Source organism: Sarcophilus harrisii, chromosome 1 (assembly GCF_902635505.1).
Source record: "Sarcophilus harrisii chromosome 1, mSarHar1.11, whole genome shotgun sequence".
Lineage (NCBI taxonomy): Eukaryota > Metazoa > Chordata > Mammalia > Dasyuromorphia > Dasyuridae > Sarcophilus > Sarcophilus harrisii.
Window position 1 is genome coordinate 714,950,661 of NC_045426.1, and position 19,359 is coordinate 714,970,019.

The following is a 19,359-nucleotide window of genomic DNA, read 5'->3' on the forward strand; positions in this document are numbered from 1 at the left end:
GATTACTCGCTGTCCAGAGGCAGGGAGAGGGAAGGAGGAGGCAGAAACAATTGGAACACAAAGTTTTGCGAGGGGTTGAAAACTAGGTTTGTGTGTATTTTGAAAAATAAAAAGCTATTATTATTTTTTCCAAAAGAAAATCTAAAATCTAGAGAATACATTTTCCCAGCTTCTGCGTTATCTCCAAGTCACCTGCGGCCCACCTTGTCCCCAGGTTGCCAGGTGTCCCTTTGTTTGTGGCAGGAGTGCAATGAGGGCCACAGTGGAGCCTTTCCTAGCACAGGGCTGAGGGGGAGCCCAGGTCCCAGCCTGTTCTCAGCCAGTTTTTCTTCCTAACCGGGGGACACAAGCACAATCCCCCTCACAATTACCCTTCTAAGTGTAGAATCCCCCTGAATTCAGGCATCAGTCTGCTTCATAGACACGGACCAAGGTGCACAAGAGAGTTTGGGGGAGGCCTTCTGCTCCCAATGTCAGTTTCCATACATTTTGATTTGGGGGGAAACCCTGGAAATTCGGATCATGGATAAAGGCATCCCAGAATCCCCACACGGGAAGGGGCCTGAACATGAATTCTCATGTGTTCCCCTCTAAGCCCTCCCGGGATGGGGAACCTGTGGGACTGCGCCTTCCACACAATTGAGTCACAAGATCGCCCTTCAGATTCTTTGAGAGGAGAGTCATCACATGCTCACCCCCCAGCCCTCTCTTCTGCAGGGATCCACCCTCCGTGGGACCTGGACCAGAGCTGAGCCCAGTAGGTCATGTCCCCCTCCTCCCCCTTCTCCTCTCCTCCCTCTCTTTGTCTTCCTCTCTATCCTCCCCCTCCTCCCCTCCTTCCCCTCCTCCTCTTTCTCCCCTTCCTCCTCCCCCTCCTCTTCCTCCTCCTCCTCCTCCCCTTCTCCCCTTCTTCCTCCCATCCTCCTCCCCCTTCTCCCCTCCTCTCCATCCTCCCCCTCCTTCCCTCCTCTCCATTCTCTCCTCCTTCCCTCCTCTTTTTCCTCCTCCCCTCCTCTCCTTCCTCCTCCCCTCCTCCCCTTCCTCCTCCTCCTCTCTCCCCCCAGGAGCCAGGCTTCTGCCCGCAGCCCCAGAGCTTATTTCCGAGGTGCCAGGGGCCTGAGATTAACTGCCCCCTTCACTCCTGATTTAGCAGCCAACTTCCTGCATTGCATCACCTGGAGGCACCATCCGGGCCAAGCCCAGCATCCAGGCTTGGCTGCCTGGGGCTGAGCCCTGCGGGCCGGGCCCCCTCCTGGCCCAGAAGCCCCTACTTGGCGGTGACCAGCTGCAGGAAAAGGCCAGGAGGCCCCACCTTGTGGAGGAGCTTGTGGGCTCCCCCAGATCTGTTCCGTTAGAGCGGATGTGGGTCTGAGTCGGGGGGGGGGGGCAGGCTTGGAGCCCCTGGCCCAGCAGGAGCACAAGCTCAGCTCCCCAGCCCTCTGCCCGCCCCTCCTTTCACCCCCAGTGCCCGAAGGGGCTGCCTGCCTGGGGAGAGCTGGGGCTGCCTGTCCTTGAAGGTATCCCAGAGGCCGGCCGAGGGACCTGGAGAGGGGCTGCTCAGTATGAACCCGGAGCACGTGGCCATGCTGAGACTCTGAGGACTGGCTCTCTCAGCTGCCCGGTCTCTCACCCCCTCCATCCTTCCCTCCCTGGTCTGTGGCGGTCAGGGAAGGGGGAGGGGGAGGAGGGGGAGGGAGCAGAGAGAGAGGGGAGGTGGGGAGAAGGAGGGGAAAGAGGGAGGGAGGGAGGGGGAGGCAAGGGGAGGGGGAGGAGGAAGAGAAGACAGGCAGAGAGGGAGCAGAGAGGGAAGGGGCGCCAGGGAGGTGCTTCGGGCCCTGCCAAGGAAGGAAACTCCCACTCTTCTGCCTGGGGCGGCGGAAGCCCTGAGGGGTTGGGCAGCAGGGATAATTCCTTGCAGTTCCCTGATGTTGGGGTTCAGCCAGCTTTGCTGCTGCGGGTATTGCCAGACAGGTCGGCGCTGTTGCCAGAAGCAGTGGGGGTGAGGAGCTCGGGGTCCAGAAGGCCCTGGAGGTGCAGGGTTTCCTTCCGGGTTATACACAACCTGATCTCCTGAAAAGGCTGCCCAGTGTGTCCTGTGGGTATGGGTGCGGGCTCCCCAGGGTGGCTCCGGAGACATGTGCCCCCCATCCCCGTCCTGTCCTGTCCGGGCCTGGAAGCTGGGGCAGAGCAGACAGAGGGACCCGAGCCAATCCCCGGCTCAGCTGCCACACGGAAGTCTGACCCTCGGCACCTAAGGGCTCCCCTCAGCCCCCGCACTGCAGCCAGGACTCTGAAGGAAGCCAGGCCTCCTCTTCGGTAGCTTGGGGGGGGGGCAGGGAAATGGGGGGGGCCCAGAGTGGGGAAAGCGCTCAGTGTGCAGGAGTAGGGGTCTGGATGACCTGAGTTCACCTTCTGCCTCTGGCACACGTGTCCCCAGGGATGTCACTTAATGTCTCTGCCTCAGTTTCTTCATGAGGGCGGTGGCGCCTGAGATGCCTTCCAGCCCTTGTCTTCTGTCCTGGCCCTTGCATGGCTGCCTATTGCCCATAAAACCCCAGCCTCTCATTTAGTTTTTCTAAAAATATTAAGATTCTCTGGATCTAGCCTGAAAGTCTCCCAGACTTCCTCCGACAGAATGAGGAAAGAACAACAGGAGAGGCTCCCTTTGAAGTGTGTCTCCTGCCTGTTCTCCCCCCGGAAAGGGGGTCGCCCCCCCACCGTGGACCATGGGAGGGCTTTGGCCAGGAAAGAACCTGGAAGAACTCTGAGCAGGTGAACCCCAACGGGAATCTCTTCCTCACCCAAGATGCTGGGAAACGTGGCAGGGAAGTGGGCTGCTGTCCCAGGCACTTCTCGGGTCTCCACCCTGGAAGCCCCTTCCCCCCAATGTCACTTCAGAAGTATCCTCTGCCTCTCTCCCCGCCCGCCCCTTGCCCTGCGTTGGGCCCTAAGCCTCCCATCATCGGAGGTCCTTGGCACTGTCCTGCTGCTCTTTGGGGCCTCATCGGTTCCCCACCCTCACCCACTCCCGTGGATTCATGACCATCACCGTGCCGGGGACCCCAAATCTGCCTCTCTTGCCCCGACCTCTCCGCTGAGCTCCAGTCTCCAAGCTCCAGAATCTCCAACTAAACGTCCATCTTCAGCTCAATGTGTCTCTCCCCGCTCTCCATCCCTTATCACTGTGGAGAGCATCCCCATGGTCCCAGTCACCCCAGGCTCCTCCCTCACCTCCAGATCCAATATGGCGGTCACTCTCAAAATGCCTCTGACACCTCCACTCTGGCCCTGCCCCCACCCTGGAGAAACCCTTATCTCCTCATGCTGCTGATGACGATGGCCTCCATCTCTCCCCCTCCAGCCCAGCCTCCATTCAGCCACCAGAATGAACTCCTGGCCATGTCGCTTCCCTCCTCAGTTAACCAGAGAGTCCCTATAATAGTGACCATTAACACGGTGCCCCCCGTGTGCCAGGCACTGTGCCCCTGTGTGCCAAGCTCTGTGCCAAATGCTTTACAATTATTATCTCTCTTGACTCTCACGACAGTCCTGAGAGTATGGCTGTCATCTCCATTTCACAGATGAGCCACGGCCAAGCCCCTCGCCCGGGACCCCCAGCCAGTTGGTGTGCCAGGGACCCCCAGCTGCTCACTCCCACGAAGTTCTTCTCAGCCTGCCCTAAGGAGCCCTCTGCCCTCTGCTGCACTGTCAGCCAGTGGCCCGGCCTCGTGGCTGTTCAGGAACAGACCCTCATTTCTCCTGTGCCCTGTGCCTGCAAAGCCCTCCCTTCTCAGCCTGACCAAAATTCCCAGCGCCTCCCCCATCCCTTAATTCCCATTTATTCTGTACAGAGCTTGCTTGCACTATGTGTCTCTAGTTCGCCTGGAAGCTCCTCGAGGGCAAGGACTGTATTTTGTCTCTTTGTACGCCCGGTCCCCAGCACAGTGCCTGGCACTGCCATCTTGAGGCCAAGCATACCATAGGGCAGAGGGCATCGGCCCATTTAGACATCTCTCTCAGCAAGGAACAGCGCAACTTTAGCGTAACCAGCTACAACTTCTAACTGGCGGGCTGAGCTACACCGAAATCACGGAGAAAAAGCGGAAACCACAGCGGTAAGACCTTTCCCCTTTGCCAAGAAAAGGAGCGCAGCAATCCCAGAAGGCGAGGGAACGCCTGGAGTCTTGGTTATCTCCCAATTCTTCAGTTACACCTGGTATTCAAGGCCATTCACAAACTCATCACCACCTGACTCTCCCCAGACTCCTGCCATCCCAGCCTGCGAGCAAGCAACCCGGGCACTCCCATCAGCCTTTGCAAGGCCATTTTCCGTGCTAGGACTACGCCGACCCATCTCTGTTTGCCTTCAAGGCTCAGCTCAAGCCTCGAATCTTCGGCTGGCTTCCCTAAAAAGCCTCGCCCTCTCGTCCTCAGGTAGGCCACTGCACCAGGAAGCAGTGGGACTTGCTTCCAGCCAAGCCCTGTGCAAAGGCTGTGTTTGTCTCTCTTCCCCCAGGAGGCTTCCTGTAGAGGGGAGGTCAAGGCCAGGTCCGGGCCAGCTGGGAAGGAGGGGCCTTGGCAGCTCTTCCCTTCTCTGCTGTCTTGGGGGTGTTCCTAGGAAAGGTTTGTGCCAGGCTGTGCCGTCTTGGGTACGAAGGTCACTGAAGGGCAGGGCTGGCCTGGGACAACTGTGGTCATTGATGATCATCTCTTTAGTCATATCTTCTGATGCCTCCATATGGACCCTGCCCCGTGTCTATAAGTCATCTGTCCCTGTCACCACCCCCTCCCCCAGGGAGACTGTCATCTCTACCCTCCCTCTCCCCACACCCTCAGAGTAAGGAGCTGGGCACCACTCATCACTGTGGGGAGAAGTTCCATCGGTGGGAGGTCATCCTCCCGTTATCTGTTCCATGTCACCCTCTCTCCAGTTCATCCTTCACACAAAGGCCCCATCCCTTCCTAGAGATCTCCTTGCTCAGGTCACATAGCTCCTTTGCTCAGCACCATTTCCTATAGAACAAAGGATCAATACCTGACCTTGGTTTTCAGGGTTCTGGCTCCAGCACTCCCTCCCTACTCGTTCTTGCCTTATCCTCTCCCCTCTGATACTCACCCCTTCTGAGGATGATTTCCCCCTCCTCCATTACCACTTTCTTCAGTTATAATCCAGACCAGGTGTCCCAGATAAAGACCTAGAGATCCACCCGGCCCTCCCCCCGGCCACACACTTTTGCTTTGTACCTTAAAAACTAATAATAGGTCTCTATCCTTAACAAAATGTTTGTTTCTTCAGTTCTGCAAGAAAACTGAGGGTCTTTCTTCCCCAGGAGTGTGGAGACCAACGGGTCCCTACCCTATTCTTGACCCTGCTACACAGGTTCCCCTCCTCTGGAGAAAGCTCCCCAAAGGGTTCGAGAAATGCTTCCCTGTGCTGCAGCTTACCCATGTCGCAGAAGAACAGATTCCCAGAACTGGACAGGACCTGATGGGCTTCCTTCCCTCAATTCTCCCCCCAGGACTACCCTCCTATCGATTGGTTGTTGTCTTCGATTCTCCAAGAGAACCAAAATGACACCCCTTTGTCAGAGTTGAGTGAGTGTGTACAGCTGTGGCCAATCAGACCAATAGGAGCTTGCGATGCTCTGCCATGGGTTGAGCAGCAACAGTCCCTAGGAACATTTTGGGTGCTTCTCTAACTTTGTACATCTCACGTTTCTTCTGATTCTTCAATTCTACTTTGCTCATAGCGCCCAGCCCCTTCTCTGATAAGGGCACGCCACGCTGTGCAGTCCTGTGCCAGTGTCTCCCTTATAATCATAAAATCGGTCCTAAAATCCTTAAGGGAGACACTGAGAGTGTCCTTGTATGTTTTTTTTCTGAGCACTTTTGAGTGCTTGCCAAGTGTGAGTTTTCCATAAAATAATCTTTTTGGCAAGCATCTGGCACTCGACCAATGGGGCCAGCCCAATGGAGTCGGGCTCTCGGCAGTAGAGCGGGAATGCTCGGCAGTTGAGTTCAAGAAAGGACTTCCAGAAAGTCCTGGAAAGATTCACATGAACTGATGCTGAGTGAAGTGAGCAGAAACATGAGAACGTTGTACATGGCAACAAGGTTATGTGATGACCAACTCTGACGGACGTGGCTCTTTTGCACATCGAGGTGATTCAGGCCAATTCCAATAGTTCAGTAGTGATGGAGAGAGAGCCGTCTACATCTAGAGAGGACTAGGGGGATTGAATGTGGGTCACAACATAGGATTTTCCCCTTTATTGTTGTTTGCTTATTTTTTTCTCACTTTTTTCCCTTGTTAATCTGATTTTTCTTGGGCAGCTGGATAAATGTGGAAATACACATAGAGAAATTACACATGTTTAATCTATATTGGATTACTTGCTCTCTGGGGGGGGGGGGGAAGGAGAGGGGAAGAGGGAAGAAGAAAACTTTGGAACACAAGATATTGCAAGAATGAATGTTGAAAACTCTTTGCATGAATTTGGAAAAATAAAAAGCTGTCATTATTTTTTAAAAGAAAAAAGAAAAGTGCCTTGATGTCCTAGAACCAGGATGCAAAAGAGTCATTGAAAGACTCCTTCTTGAAGGAAATCTCACAGGGAAAACTCCAAGAAATATTGTAGCTAAATTCCAGAATTACCAGGTCAAGGAGAAAATACTGCAAGCTGCCAGAAAGAAACAATTTAAGAACTGAGAAGCCACAGTCAGGATTACTCGGGATTTAGAACTTTGTGTAGAGAGGAGGAACTGGAATACAATATTTCAGAGGGCAAAGGAACTTGGATTCTGACCAAGAACTACCCAGGAAAATTGAGCAGAATCTTTCACAGGAAGAGATGGATCTTGAATAAAATAGGGGACTTTCAATCACTTCTGATGAAAAGATCAGAGTTGAACAGAATATTTGGTCTTCACATACAAGACTAAAGAGAAACATAAAAAGATAAACAGAAAAGAAAAAAAATGTTATTTAAAGGTTAAATTGTTTACATCCTTACATGGGGAGATGATACTTGTAAGTCTCGAGAAGTGAATCTTTATTAGTGCAGTTAGAAGGGTTATACCTAGACAGATTGTGGGCATAAATTGACTTTGAGGTGATGATATAGGGAAAAGGATATTAAAGGTGTTGTACCGAATGGAACTTCTCTGGAGAGGGATGGGAGAGGAGAAAGGGGCTTCGATTGGGAGACAGAGAGAATAATGGCAGCAGACGGAGGATGCTTTCCCGGAGAGCAGCTCGACTTGGAGCCTTTTCCTTTGCCTGGAACCCACATGACAAGGATCTGAATGGCGAGGCACGCTCCTCCAGTTTTGTTGCTAGTTTAAATTTTGCTAGCTGTAGACATCTTGCAATCAAGACTTACTCAATAAACACAAAGTCATTTTAATTGGTATCCTGAGGGAACATTACTATTTTAAGGAGTGGGACGGGAGGAGGTGGAAATCTGTGCATAACTGCCTAGCTGGGGAGAGATCACCCTCAGGGCTTGCCTGCCAATCTAGAGATTGCTTGGGGGCTCAGAGGATTTCTGAATCTTTTGATCTGATTTTATACTAAAAAAAAAAAAAATGCTTTGTGGAGAACGAAAGCCAGGTAGACGTTGGACTTTTGCCCGAAACCCTGGAGAGCTAATAAAATTATCTCCAAACACACAGATCACGGTGTACCTGGAGCTTTTCAATCTTCCTTTGTGGGGACCTCGGGGGAAGGTCAGGGTCAAGGCGAGCATCTGGGGGTGGAATCAGGTATGCCCCATTCCTCCCACTCTCCACAAGGGAGGGGGGAGGGGGGAGGACTCCTGCCTCTGTCAGCCTCCACACCAAAGGCTGTCCCTGAGCACCTTGAAGGAGGGAGGGAATACTGGCTCCCTCAGAGATGACTGGGTTAAGGAAGAGGGAGAGACCTCGGAAGCGCTCAGTGACGTGGTCGTCAGCATCAGGGTTTGTGCAAGTTCTGCACCCCAGTGGGATGGTGGGAAGGCACTTAACTTTAAAAACGTTTGTTCCCTTCACCTTCTCCACACAAATGCGGAGATGGAGTTCGGCTGGAGGCAGGAATATCTGAGTTCAAATCCAGTCTTAAGCACTTAGCAGATGAATGACCCTGAGCAAATCACGCAACCCTGTTTGCCTCAGTTGCCTCATCTGTAAATAAGCTGCAGAAGGAGAACGACTCCAGGATCTCTGGCAGAAAACCCCATAGCTCACGTTTTTGGGGTCACGTGGAGTGGGATGCAGCCGAAGGACAGCAGCCACCATGGCTGGTGACTGAGATGAACTGGGCAACACCTCGGGAAGGCAGCCTGACAACCATGGCGCAGCTCGTGGGCTCTGGCCCTGGCAGGAGCACGCCCTCTGAGAACTGGGCATGGGGGACCTGAGGCGGCCAGACGGCAGCTCTCCCAGATCCAAAGAACTCCAAAGAGGCGAAAGGACGGGGGAGGGAGGAGTGGGCCATACTGCCCAGATTCACAGCCTCAAATGAAGTCATCATCAAGGGTCCGTGTCTCCTAAGCCATGAACTTGAGAACTGAAAGGAATCGACCTCCTTGGCCTCGATGCAACCATCCCACAGAGGAATTCCCACCATGACCGGCCTGACCAGTAATCCTCTCGCCTCTACCTGAAGAGTCCCGGCAGGCAGCAGCCTCTCACTCTGAGGCAGCTTTTCCTGATGCCAGCCTGGATGGGCCTCCTCTTCAGGAGCATCCCTGTTCCTCATGACAGCCTGCCAGACACCCCCAAATACCAGTTCTGATTCTTATTTACTATGCCCTCTTCTGGACGTAGCATGGCCTCCCAAACCAAAGGCAGACCAAGTAGGGCAGAGGACAGAGAATCATTCCCTTCTTTTTCCTGGGAGCATTGTGTTTGCTGCCATTCCATACTTTTTTTTTTGGGGGGGGGGGTGAGGCAATGGAGGTTAAGTGACTTGCCCAGGGTCACATAGCCAGGAAGTGTTAAGTGTCTGAGGCCAGATTTGAACTCAGGTCCTCCTGACTTCAGGGCTGATGCTCCATCCACTGCACCACCTGGCTGCCCCTCATACCCCGTACTTTTAATCAACACTGAGATGAAAGTACTCTGAAATTACATTTTCTTTTCAAAGCAACTTGCATAGACTTCATCTTCCAAATAAAAAGCGAGAGCTGCCAAGGGTCAGTACTGAATAAGAACATGAACAGCAGGAGTCCAGCCCAGGTCTTACCTGAGACCTGCTCCTTTTAGGACTTACTATTCAAACTACTGGGTCCCCATCTCTCTAAGGATAATCTTGATGGAGAAAGGATGTGACAGGGACAAGGCATCACAGCTGTGCGATTTACAACTCTGTTTTGACAAAGATCTTGCTATTGATCATTTCTGTTACTGACAATATCGTGTTATTGCTGTTGGTCGTTTCTGTTACTGACAATATTGTGATATTGTTGTTGGTCATTTCTGTTACTGATGACCCTGTTCCACAGATATCACCTTATTACCAATTAAGGTGAATTGAAAGGTCAAAGTGGGATCTATGCATTGATCCTGGAAGGTATAGAGCGTCACCTGGAGGCAGCCGGCGTTACCATAACACTAAGAGTACATAAGTGCTAGCGCTCAGATCACAAAGATTATCTTCTCCTGGCCTTGGATATTCATTCACATCTCGGGATTCATGGGAACCAGACTCCAATAGGCGGGGACACTGTCATCATAAAGGGTCAATCCAAGAGGCGGGTTTGAAAGGGGGGAAGAATGAAGTAATCAGGGAACCCGGAGCCCCCAAACCCCTCCTTGTAGCCCTACCTTCTTTGTCAGTGTTGAGGGCTCTGTCATCCCCCCCCACCCCGGGTCCCCAAACCCACAGATCGATCAGTTGTCAGCTCTCACCATCGCTATCCTCTCGACTCTCATGGATAGGACCCTTTCTCTTGGGACACTCCTTCAGACCCTCGTCCTGACTCATCGGGACCACTACAAGAGCTCCTATTTGTCACCTGCCTCTCGTCCCCATCTTCCCTCTGACCTTCTATGAGGAGAAAGGGCCTGCCCCCAGAATGGAAACAGTGGCAAGCCAGGAGGCAGAAGTACCCAGACTCAGGGAAGAGTTGGAGGAGGGCACCTCAGGCCAGTGACCCACCACAAACAAGTGGCTGAGAACACTAGCCCCAGAATCTGAGTCTAAGATGGGGGCTTTATCCCCCATCTCAATTAGGGAGAGGGGTTTGATTAGACTGAATCAGTCAGTCTATGAGCGTGAACGAGGCACTCTGGGCTCCCTTCAGGTTTGAACTCACGTCCCCCTGGACTCAGTGGGTACTAAAGGTAGTTCGGGGGAGAGGACCTCACAGACTGGGGGAGAGGGCAGGCTTTTGCACCAGAAGTCTTACTGTACAATCTCAGTAAAGACCCTTTTCTAAAAACTTATCAAGACCAGCTGATTAATTATCATGGACTGATAATCGTGGAGGAAGCACACCGGTGGGGGCCTCTGAGCTATTGTAATGGGACCCCCCCCTGGTCGCCATCCTCCCAGAGTGGGTAGTAACTCCTTTCTGGGGACCAGCCTGCCACTTGCTGGCAGACGTGGGAGTTGGGACAGCCCCGCAGAGACCGCTGCGAGGGTAGGAAGGGTAGTGCCCGTGGGCAGCAGAAAACAGGACCTGCCCCCTGTGCCACCCTGCCAATTCCAAGGCAGGGATGAAAGCATCCAACCCCCCGGGGATTTGCATTTTCGGGGAAATACAGATTCTATGCAAAGTAACTACATGAGTGGGGGCCAGGGAGAGGGGGCAAGGAGAAGCATTAATTAAGCTCCTCCTCCATGCCAGGCTAAACACACAGCCCTGGGAGGCAGGGCTGCCATCACCCCTCTTTTGCAGAATTCAAAGGCTGGCCCAGGTCCCATGGCTGGGAAGAAGGTGGGGCCACATTTGAGGCTCAGGTCCTCCTGACCTCTGAGTCCCTATTCTGGCCACTGCAGTGAAGGTGATCACAAGGTGGGCCTGGGCAGAGCCCTCGGGGACAACCCAGGCTGCCCGGGCCCAGCAGGCAGAGCCCGGCCCCCTCTGTCACAGGAGCAGCCCGGGTCCTGGCTGAGTGGGCAGCAGACCTCTGACCGGGCATCCAGGTCCTCCTGATAAGCACGCCTGGGCATCTGTCTCCTGAGGCTGCTGGGGCCTGTCAGGGGTGGACGGCTGGACCTCACCCCGGACCCATGGCTGGAGGTTCTAATCGTTCCTCCGGCCCAGCCCAAGCGTTAATGGGTCACCAGGAGTTAATATGTCAGCATTCGAGGTAACTCATTGGAGAAGAGGGCCTGGGAGAGCCTCTCTTCCCCCCTGGGACACTGATCTCCCTCACCCCCAGCAGCCTTCTTCCCCGACGGGTCACCCCCCACACTGCAGGGCTCTGGACCTTGGACCTCTGCCCCACAGAGCTGGGGCTGGGCTCCTGGGCCACTTAATCTAGTGCAGCCCTGAACGGGTGCCTGGAGGCCTGCTTGGAAAGGGAGGCCGGCCTCCCCCCTCGTCCTGAGGGGCTCTGGGCCAGGGAGCTCTAGGGGGCGGGAGGGGCTGAGTCCCTCCATGTGCCACAGGGCTGTTTCTCTGCCCCTTGGGGCCCAGAACAGCCCTTCAGAGCCGGGGCAGCTGGGGTGTCCCAGGCGAAACACGTCCAATGCCCTGACCAATGCTCACCTGCACTAACCTCGAGAATCCCGCCCCCCCTTCCCCCCCCCCCCCCCCATCACTCTCCAGGCTAATAAGCGCTCACTGAAGCGGGCCAGTGTAGACGCCCTCCCTGTGAGGGAGGCTGATGGCTTGGTCAGTCAACGAGCATTTATTAAATATCTACTCTGTGCCAAACACTGCACTGAGTGGGGGGGGGTGGCATCAAGCAACCGTCACTGTATACTGGAGGGGGGGAGCAGGGATTTACTGAGTGCCTGCTGTGTGCCAGGTCGGGTCCTATAAGCTTTACAGATATGATCCTCACAATAACTGATAAGTGCTATTACCGTCCCCATTTTACAGATGAAGAAACCAAGGCAGACAGAGGGTCTTGTCCAGGATCACTCAGCTGGCAAGCATCTAAGGATTTGAACGTGGGTCTTCCTGACTCAGGCCCAGCATCTACCCAACGTACCACCCACTTCCTCCAGAGCTGACAGGCACGAGGACTAAGACTGGGTGAGCTGAGACTTTCCAGCTCTTCAGAGCCAATTGTGCAGGAGGAGAGAACTTTGGGAGCAGAGGAGCCAGGCTCCCGGGAGGGAGCTGCTCTGTCCCTTCCCCAGCCTCGCTGACCACAATTAGTTGCAGAGTCCTCCTGGGACTTCAGAGAAGCCGGGGCAAGGATTAGTCAGAGTCTTCATTCATCAGACTGTGACCTTGGGACTGGACCCGGAGGTCCCGTCATGGAGCTGGGAGAGCGACCGGGAGCAGCCGATGGCTTCCGCACCGGGAGCCGAGAGCTAGCAGAAATGTCCTAAACACAAGGACCAATGGCTACTGGGGAGTCCTCGGAGCCCCACAGAAAGCCACGTCTAAAGGGAAGCCTAAGGGCTCCATGAAGGGACAACTTCCCTAACCAAGCACCGAGTCTGCCCTTGGCCCTTGGGCTTCCCCCATGTGTGGACCTCACTCATCCTATTACAGAGTGAGCCCGTCTTCCCCAGGAACGCGGTGTGTACAAGGGGACAGGGCTGCTCCAGTTTGGGGAATTCCTGTTCAGTAAATATTCTTTCTAAAAGCTTACTGAGTCCGGCTGATGATGAACGGGAAGCGCACCGGTGGGGGCTCGTGAGAGTCTGAGATCCTCAGTCTTTCAGGGTGAGAGCCCAAGGGTGGCAGTGGTCAACCATCCTCCAAAGACCCGATTGGACAGTAGGGAAGTGGCAGGGGCAAGGGGAGCCTTTCTACAGTTGCCTGAGGACTCGGAACTTCTGGAGGGAGCACAGTTTGGGGACAGGAGGCTTGTCACAGGGGTCGGAGGGGAGGTGTGGCCACTGCGCCCTAGGTCTAGGAGGCCAGGCTTGGTGCGCACTTGCAGACCAGGGGCGCCTGGGGCTGCCTCCTCCGAGGGGCTGTCCCCCTGCTCGAGGTCCCACCGGACACTCGGCCAACTCCAAGTCTCCCGACCCCGATCTGAGGCGGGAGCCCTGGCAGTGACCCAGCAACCTCCAGCTCCTCCACGTGCCTGCAGCTGGTCTCTCTCCGTCCTCCCCCGCGCCCAGTATCCCACCCAAGGTTGGAGCCAATGTGGGCCCTCTACCCTCCGCTGCGGGCATCAGGGAACCTGGGACGTGTGCACAGAGAGTTTGGTCCCCTCTGGGTCAGGGACCCACAGCAGGAGCGGGGAGCCGAGTTACTGTTGGAAAACGGGAAAGAGCCTGCTTTTCTGCAGTCCTTGCTCCGTTTGCCACCAGACTGAGCCCAGCACTGCCCAGGGCCCGCGGGACACCGGACTTGGTTCTCCATTCAGTTCGACCAGACTCCCACGGGTCGTGTCAGGCACTGGGCACCCAGAGACAACACTGTGCCTCATGGGAACAGCGCGACAAGCTGGGAAATGGGGGGCCTGGAGGAGGGAGGAGGGAAGAGGGAGCACAACTCCTTCGTGGAGATGCTGGGCCAAGGTCTGGAGAGGCTGCAGAGGAGACAGGGAGCACAGATGTTGGACCGGCCAGAAATGGAACGAAGCCCAGGCTGGGAAGGGCTGCCCAGGACAAAGACGGGAGGGGCAGCGGGACCTTGGGGTTCTGGGGGACCACCGAAGCTTTGGGAGCAGGGGAGGGAATGGTCGTGGGTGGCCGGGTCAGGGTCTGAGCAAGCAAAGGCAGTAAGTGGGGAGAGATTAGTGAGTGGGAAGGCTTGGGGCCCAGAGGGATGAGGGGCAGGAGACAGGAAGAGGGAGAGAGAAGGGGAGGGGGAGGGAGAAAAGGGAAAGAGTCAGAGGGATGGGGAAACAGTAAGGGAGAGGAGGAGGGACAGAGAGAGGAGGAAGGACAGAGAAGGGGAGGGGGAAAGGGGAGAACCTTGGGGCAGGAGGGCAGAGATGGAGGGGGTGGAGGGGGCCTGAGCCTGGGCCTTTTGGGCCTTGGGTTATTGGCTACAGCCAGTCCAATGACAGTAGGCTGTTTGTTCCTTGGGCCCTTCAGTCTCTGGGCATCCTTAGCCCACCTCTGAGATGCCGCCGGGTGCCTCTTTGGGTATGGGCTCGGGCCACGGGGGCCTTCCACCAGCTCTCGGACCCTGCTTTGCACCTTCCTGCCCAGGAAGCCCAAGGCCTATTTGCCCTGGAAGAGATCTGTGTGACAGAGACCTTTGCTGAGCTCTCTTCAGGACTGAGCCCCCATGAGGTTCCCTCCCTGGGCCCCTTCTCCCAACACCGGCTGACTCGGTCCATCTCCCTTGCTCTCTGGCCCTGGTTCACATTTCCCCCTCCCAGCATCTCTCGCATCCCCCTATTTTGTCCAGGACCTCCTCCCCTGAGCAAATCCACCTTTTGCCTAAGACAAGGGCCACAGGGCCCCCTTCCCGTCGTTGTTCTGAACTGGGAATCACGTCCAACCCGCCAGCTGTGCCCTTGGACTCTGGGCCAAGATCCGGCCGCTGCCGGCTTGGTGGCTCGGCCACGTCTGCCGACGTGGAGTCCCGTCCCTTCTGCCTGGACCACCTGGCTCACCCACGTCCTCTGGCTCCAGTGCCCGGGCCCTGCATCCCGCCCCCCTCAGCCGGCCTCAGCTTCCCTGCCCCACAAGGCTTTGTCCTGAGCCATCCGCCGGCCCAGTGACCAGAGCCCACCTTGCCCTCCTGGCCTGGCTCCTTGGGACGCCCCCCCCTCGTCCCCTGAGCCCCTTGTTCTGAGTCAGGTTTGCCTGCTCTAGCTCTGCCCCCCCTTCTCCTCCCACCCTTTCCAAGGCCCCACGGTGCCTCCTTCCAGGCCTCCTCCACTGTTGCAGAGCCGGCTCTCGGGTCTCCTGCCTCCATCGCCCACCTCCCTGAGGACTGTCCCTCCTGCTCAGTGAACCACAACGCTCCTGTTTATGCTTGTTTGTGCCAGCGGGGCAGCCCCTTATCAGGAGCTTCACACACAGAGGTCTGGCCAGAGCAGGGAGCCCTGGTGCTCTGCCTCTCCCTGTCTCTGTCTGTCTCTCTCCCCCTCTCTCTATCTCTTTCTCCCTCTTCTCTTTTTCCCCCTCTGTCTCTGCCTCTCTCTCCTCCCCCCTCTCTTCCCCCCCCCCCCCCCCCCCGCCGGTGGGATCTCGGGGATGGCCAGGCGCCCCTCTTGCCTCCGCCCGGCCGTTCTTCCATGAGGTAACTCCTGGGCAAGGGCCCTGGAAAGTGCAGCAGCCACAGGGGGGCGCAGGCTTCCTTCCTGGCAGACGGCCGGGCACTGGCCGGGGAGGGAGAAGCGTTCCCTGAGCCCGGGCCAAGCCCACGAGCTGGGGGAGGGGAGGCTCCTGCAGCCTCCGGGAGCTCTGCGTCTGACCCGGCCCTGGGAGGGGGGGCGGGGGCCAAGGTGCCTGGGGCAGGGAAGCTGCCCTCCCTGAGCCCCCTCCCTCTGTCTACCAGCTCCCCTGCCGCCGCCTCCAGCAGCCTTCCCGGATTGCCCCGAGCCCCGCTCTCAGACAGCCGATGCCAGAGCGCTGGCGCTGCCCTCCTGCTCCCTCTTCCTGCACGTGTCCCCTGCGCCTCAGCCAGAACAGGGCAGAGTTCAGGGGCCCCGCGTGCCCAGGGGAAAGGGCCCAGACCGGCGGGGGGCCTGGGCCAGGACCAAGAACAGCGGGAATGGCGGGAGCCAAGGCAGGGGGGTAACTGGGGGGGGGGGGGCTGCCCTGCAGCCCCTTCCTTCCCTGGGCCAGAAGCACCTTCTCCAGGCTCCCCTCCCCTTGGCCCCCAGCAGCAGCCAGGGGGCCCCCTCCCTCCGCGAGTCCATCTAGGAAGCCGGGGGCGCCAGGGGCAGGGGTGGACAATCCTGGGCCAGGAACCCCCGTGGCCCCGCTCGGAAGGGCCCTGGGCACCATGGACAGTGCCGGGCCTCCTGGTCTGAAAGGCGGCAAGCTAGGAGGCGGGGCCAGGTGAGGGGCGGGACCAGGCGATGAGGCGGGGCCAGGTGAGGGGCGGGACCCGGCTAGGAGGCGGGGCCAGGTGAGGAGACGAGACCTGGCGAGCCTGCAGGTCCTGGGGTAAGCAGGCAAACATCCCGATGCCCGAGGCACCCACTGGAGACCTGCTTGCGGGCTCCCCCAGTCCTGCTCTCCTCTCCCCCCGCCCCCCCAGCGCCGCCATCGCTCAGGGCGGCTCTAGCGACTACGGAGGGGTCACGGACTCCGAAGGGGACAGGACCGTAGCAGCCACTGGGGCCGCCCGCTCCCTTTACAGATGAGGAAGCCGAGACACAGGGAGCGTCAGCGGCGCCGGGAGCGAAAGGAAAGGCAGCATTTGCACCCCCCCCCCCCCCCCTGGGTGTTAACTGCCCGCTGCCCCCCCCCCCGTCCTAACCGGTCCCGAGCACTTCCTGGGCCCGCGGCCCGCGAGCTCTTCCCCCTCAGAGCCGCCCCAGACCCAGCTGGGTGTTAAATGTCTGCTGGGGGCTGCGAGTTCTGAGCCCCTGGCTTGTTGCTAACGCCCATTAAAGTACTGAGTGTAGGGCTCGGCCGCGCTGTTTTATCTTTAGGGAAGCTGGTTGTTAAACATTCCCGCGCGCCCCCGCTCCCCGCGGAGCCCTTGCCTGCCCGCCGCGTCATGGGAAGCGGGCCCCGACCCAGACAAAGCTTGGCTTCCCTGACCTGGAAGGGCCCCGCGTGGGCGGGTCCGGGGCCCGAAGTCCGAAGGTCCCCATGAGCTCAGTAAACTCCTGCCCACTCGTCTGCCAGAGGAGATGGGGCGAGATGCGCCTCCGCCGCGCCGCCCCCCAGCCTTCTCTCTGCTCTAAGCTTCCAGTCCTGAGTCCCCGCCCACCCTTGCCACCTCCCCCCACCCCGTGCTGAGGCCCCGCCCCGCCCTGCTCCCTGAGGCCCCGCCCACCCTTGCCACCTCCCCCCACCCCGTGCTGAGGCCCCGCCCCGCCCTGACACCCCCCGTTCTAGGAACCCTCTCCCCTTCCCCATCCCAACTCTGGCTGGGAAGGTCCTTTTCAAAGCCACCCTCGTGGGCTCCCTTCCCTCTCTGCCCGCGGGCGCTCGGGCATTGTCGCCCCGCTCTCTAGGTGGGGGTTCATTTGCCGGGTGCAGGCGCCAGGCCCCGGCCCCCCACCGCTCCCCTCAGGGCCACCTGGGAAGTTGCTTCTGTCCTTGGCATTGCAAGCACAGGATTTCCTCCCTCTCTGGGGGGCTCAGACTTGGGCTGGATGGCCTCTTCTCCCGGCACCCCCCTGCCCCCCTTGGGCTACCTTCCCTAGAGAACCAGGGCTCCTCCAGAGGGGGGCTGAGGCTCCCGGCTTTGGCCCCACTCACGGCCAGCCCCCAGGGTGTGGTAATGCATGGGCCCACCGTGAGAAGCCCCTGCATTTAGGGGACAGCTTTGGAAAGGTGGGAGTCAGTGCCAGATCCTGGCACAGCCCCAGGGCACAGGAGTGGAGATGCAGGGGCAGGGCTGCGTGTGTGCGTACCCACGTGTGAGCATGTGTGTGCAAGTGTGGGTATACAAGTGTGAGGGTGTGTGTGTGTCCCAGTGTGAGCCCATGTGCCTCTGTGTGAGTTTGTGTCCCGCTGTGAGCCCATGTGCCTCTGTGTGAGTTTGTATGTGTATCTCCCAGTGTGAGCCTGTGTGTCCCGGTGTGAGCCCGTGTGCCTCCGTGTGAGCACACACTGGCAGCAGCGGCGCGGGCCGGACCCCATCTGGGCCTCCCGGTGCCCGGCCTCCCTGCACGGCTCAGCGCCGAGCCTAGCCAGGCGGGTATCAGGGACGTGGCAGCAGCCGCGGAGAAGGAGGAGGGAATTCAGCGAGGACACATGGGAACAAAGGAGCGGTCCTGAGCCAGGCCGGAGGAGGGGGCAGGGAGGAGGGGCTCGGCCAGGACACAGAGGCTTTCTTCCCAACCGGGGGACTGGGGAGGCGGCGGCGGCTGGCACCTCAGCCTGCCGGCCCAGGGCCCCGCCTCTGGTCCTCCCTGGGCCTCCATCCCTCCCCAGAGGCAGCCGGGTCCTGCGGGGCTCTCAGTGTCCGGGCAGCTCTGGGGCCAGGACCGGGCCGGGCCTCCTCTGCTGGGCCTGCGAGTGCGGCTGGGGCCACTTACCGGGCTCCGGGGGGGGAGGGGAAGGCACCAGGTCCAGGGAAAGGCAAGCCCGTTTCAGGTCTGTCCAGTACCTCCTGTGCCCACTGACCCCCAGCTGGGGAGGTGGCCCCACGGAGTCCCGCCCCCGCCTGGCTGGCCAGCGTCTCCAACAGAAACCTGGAGGGGGGAAGGCTGCGTTCTCTGACCCTGGGCATTCACAGGGGCCCCGAGAGGACCCGGGGGGGTGCCACGGATGGAGCTTCGTGCTTGAAGCCGGGCAGGCCCGAGCCAGAGTCACCCTCGGATGAACACCAGTCCCTGGGGGTCCCCGCTGGCCGAGGCCCAGGGGCTGTCAGACCTGGTCCCAGTCCCTCGACGGGGCCAGAGCCCCTCCCCCATCCCCCAGGAGCCAAGCCAGACTGGAGGTGCCTCTTGAGCTGGGGTAGCCCCCGCAGTCACAGCGTGATTGGGCCCAGCTTGCGGGGGAAGGGGCTTGGAGGCCGAGACTGCCAGGGGTTGGCCGGCTGGGCCCGTGGCACGCAGAGCCCCCTGGTGGGCAGCCAGCTGGCACGGGCTCTGGAGCCCAAAGGCCTCATGAAACCCCTGGGGGGCTTCTCCCCCCCTTGGGTGGGGGCCGGCTGCCAGGGGCACAGGTCTGGCCAGACGGGGACCTAGAAGGGGAAGAAGCAAGCCCTGTAACCAGGGGCCGGGGGGCCTGGCCAAGCCCGGACGGGCTGGAGGAAAGCTCCCAGGCTCACCATTGCCCACCGGCTTGGTCTTCACAGTGGCTGGCGGTCGGCCAGCCTGCTCACACACCTCCAAGGACAGGCACTCACCGCCTCCCGCCGGCCCCCAGCCTGCTTCTCCAGGGCCCGGCAGCGCCAGGCTGACCAGCCAGAGCTGGTCCCTCCCGGGTGGCCCCTTTCTGGTGAGATGTTCAGGACGGCTTGGCAAGTCCAGCAGCCTCTGGGCTGGGGCACAGAAAGGCCGGACCCAAGACCCCCCTCCCCGGGCCCTGGGGCCTCACCCGTCGCAGTCTCTGGGGGAGAGGACTTGACCAGGGGTGAGAAGTGGAGGGGGCAGTGGGGCCTTCAGCCTGGGCCTGACTCCCGGATCTTCCTGGGGCCGGATTTCCTG

The 19,359-nt window shown here is 58.6% G+C and overlaps 1 protein-coding gene across 1 annotated transcript in view; it reads right to left on the reverse strand.

Annotated features, from left to right (window-relative positions):
* LOC100926551 (glutathione hydrolase 1 proenzyme) overlaps positions 1 to 16,953 on the reverse strand; it is a 59,429-nt gene extending 42,476 nt beyond the window's left edge. Inside the window, exon 1 of the mRNA XM_031949108.1 lies at positions 16,796 to 16,953. Coding sequence (XP_031804968.1) covers positions 16,796 to 16,848 — 53 coding nt within the window. The 5' untranslated portion in view covers positions 16,849 to 16,953. The remainder of the gene's footprint in view (positions 1 to 16,795) is intronic.
* Between the last annotated feature and the right edge of the window lie 2,406 nt (positions 16,954 to 19,359).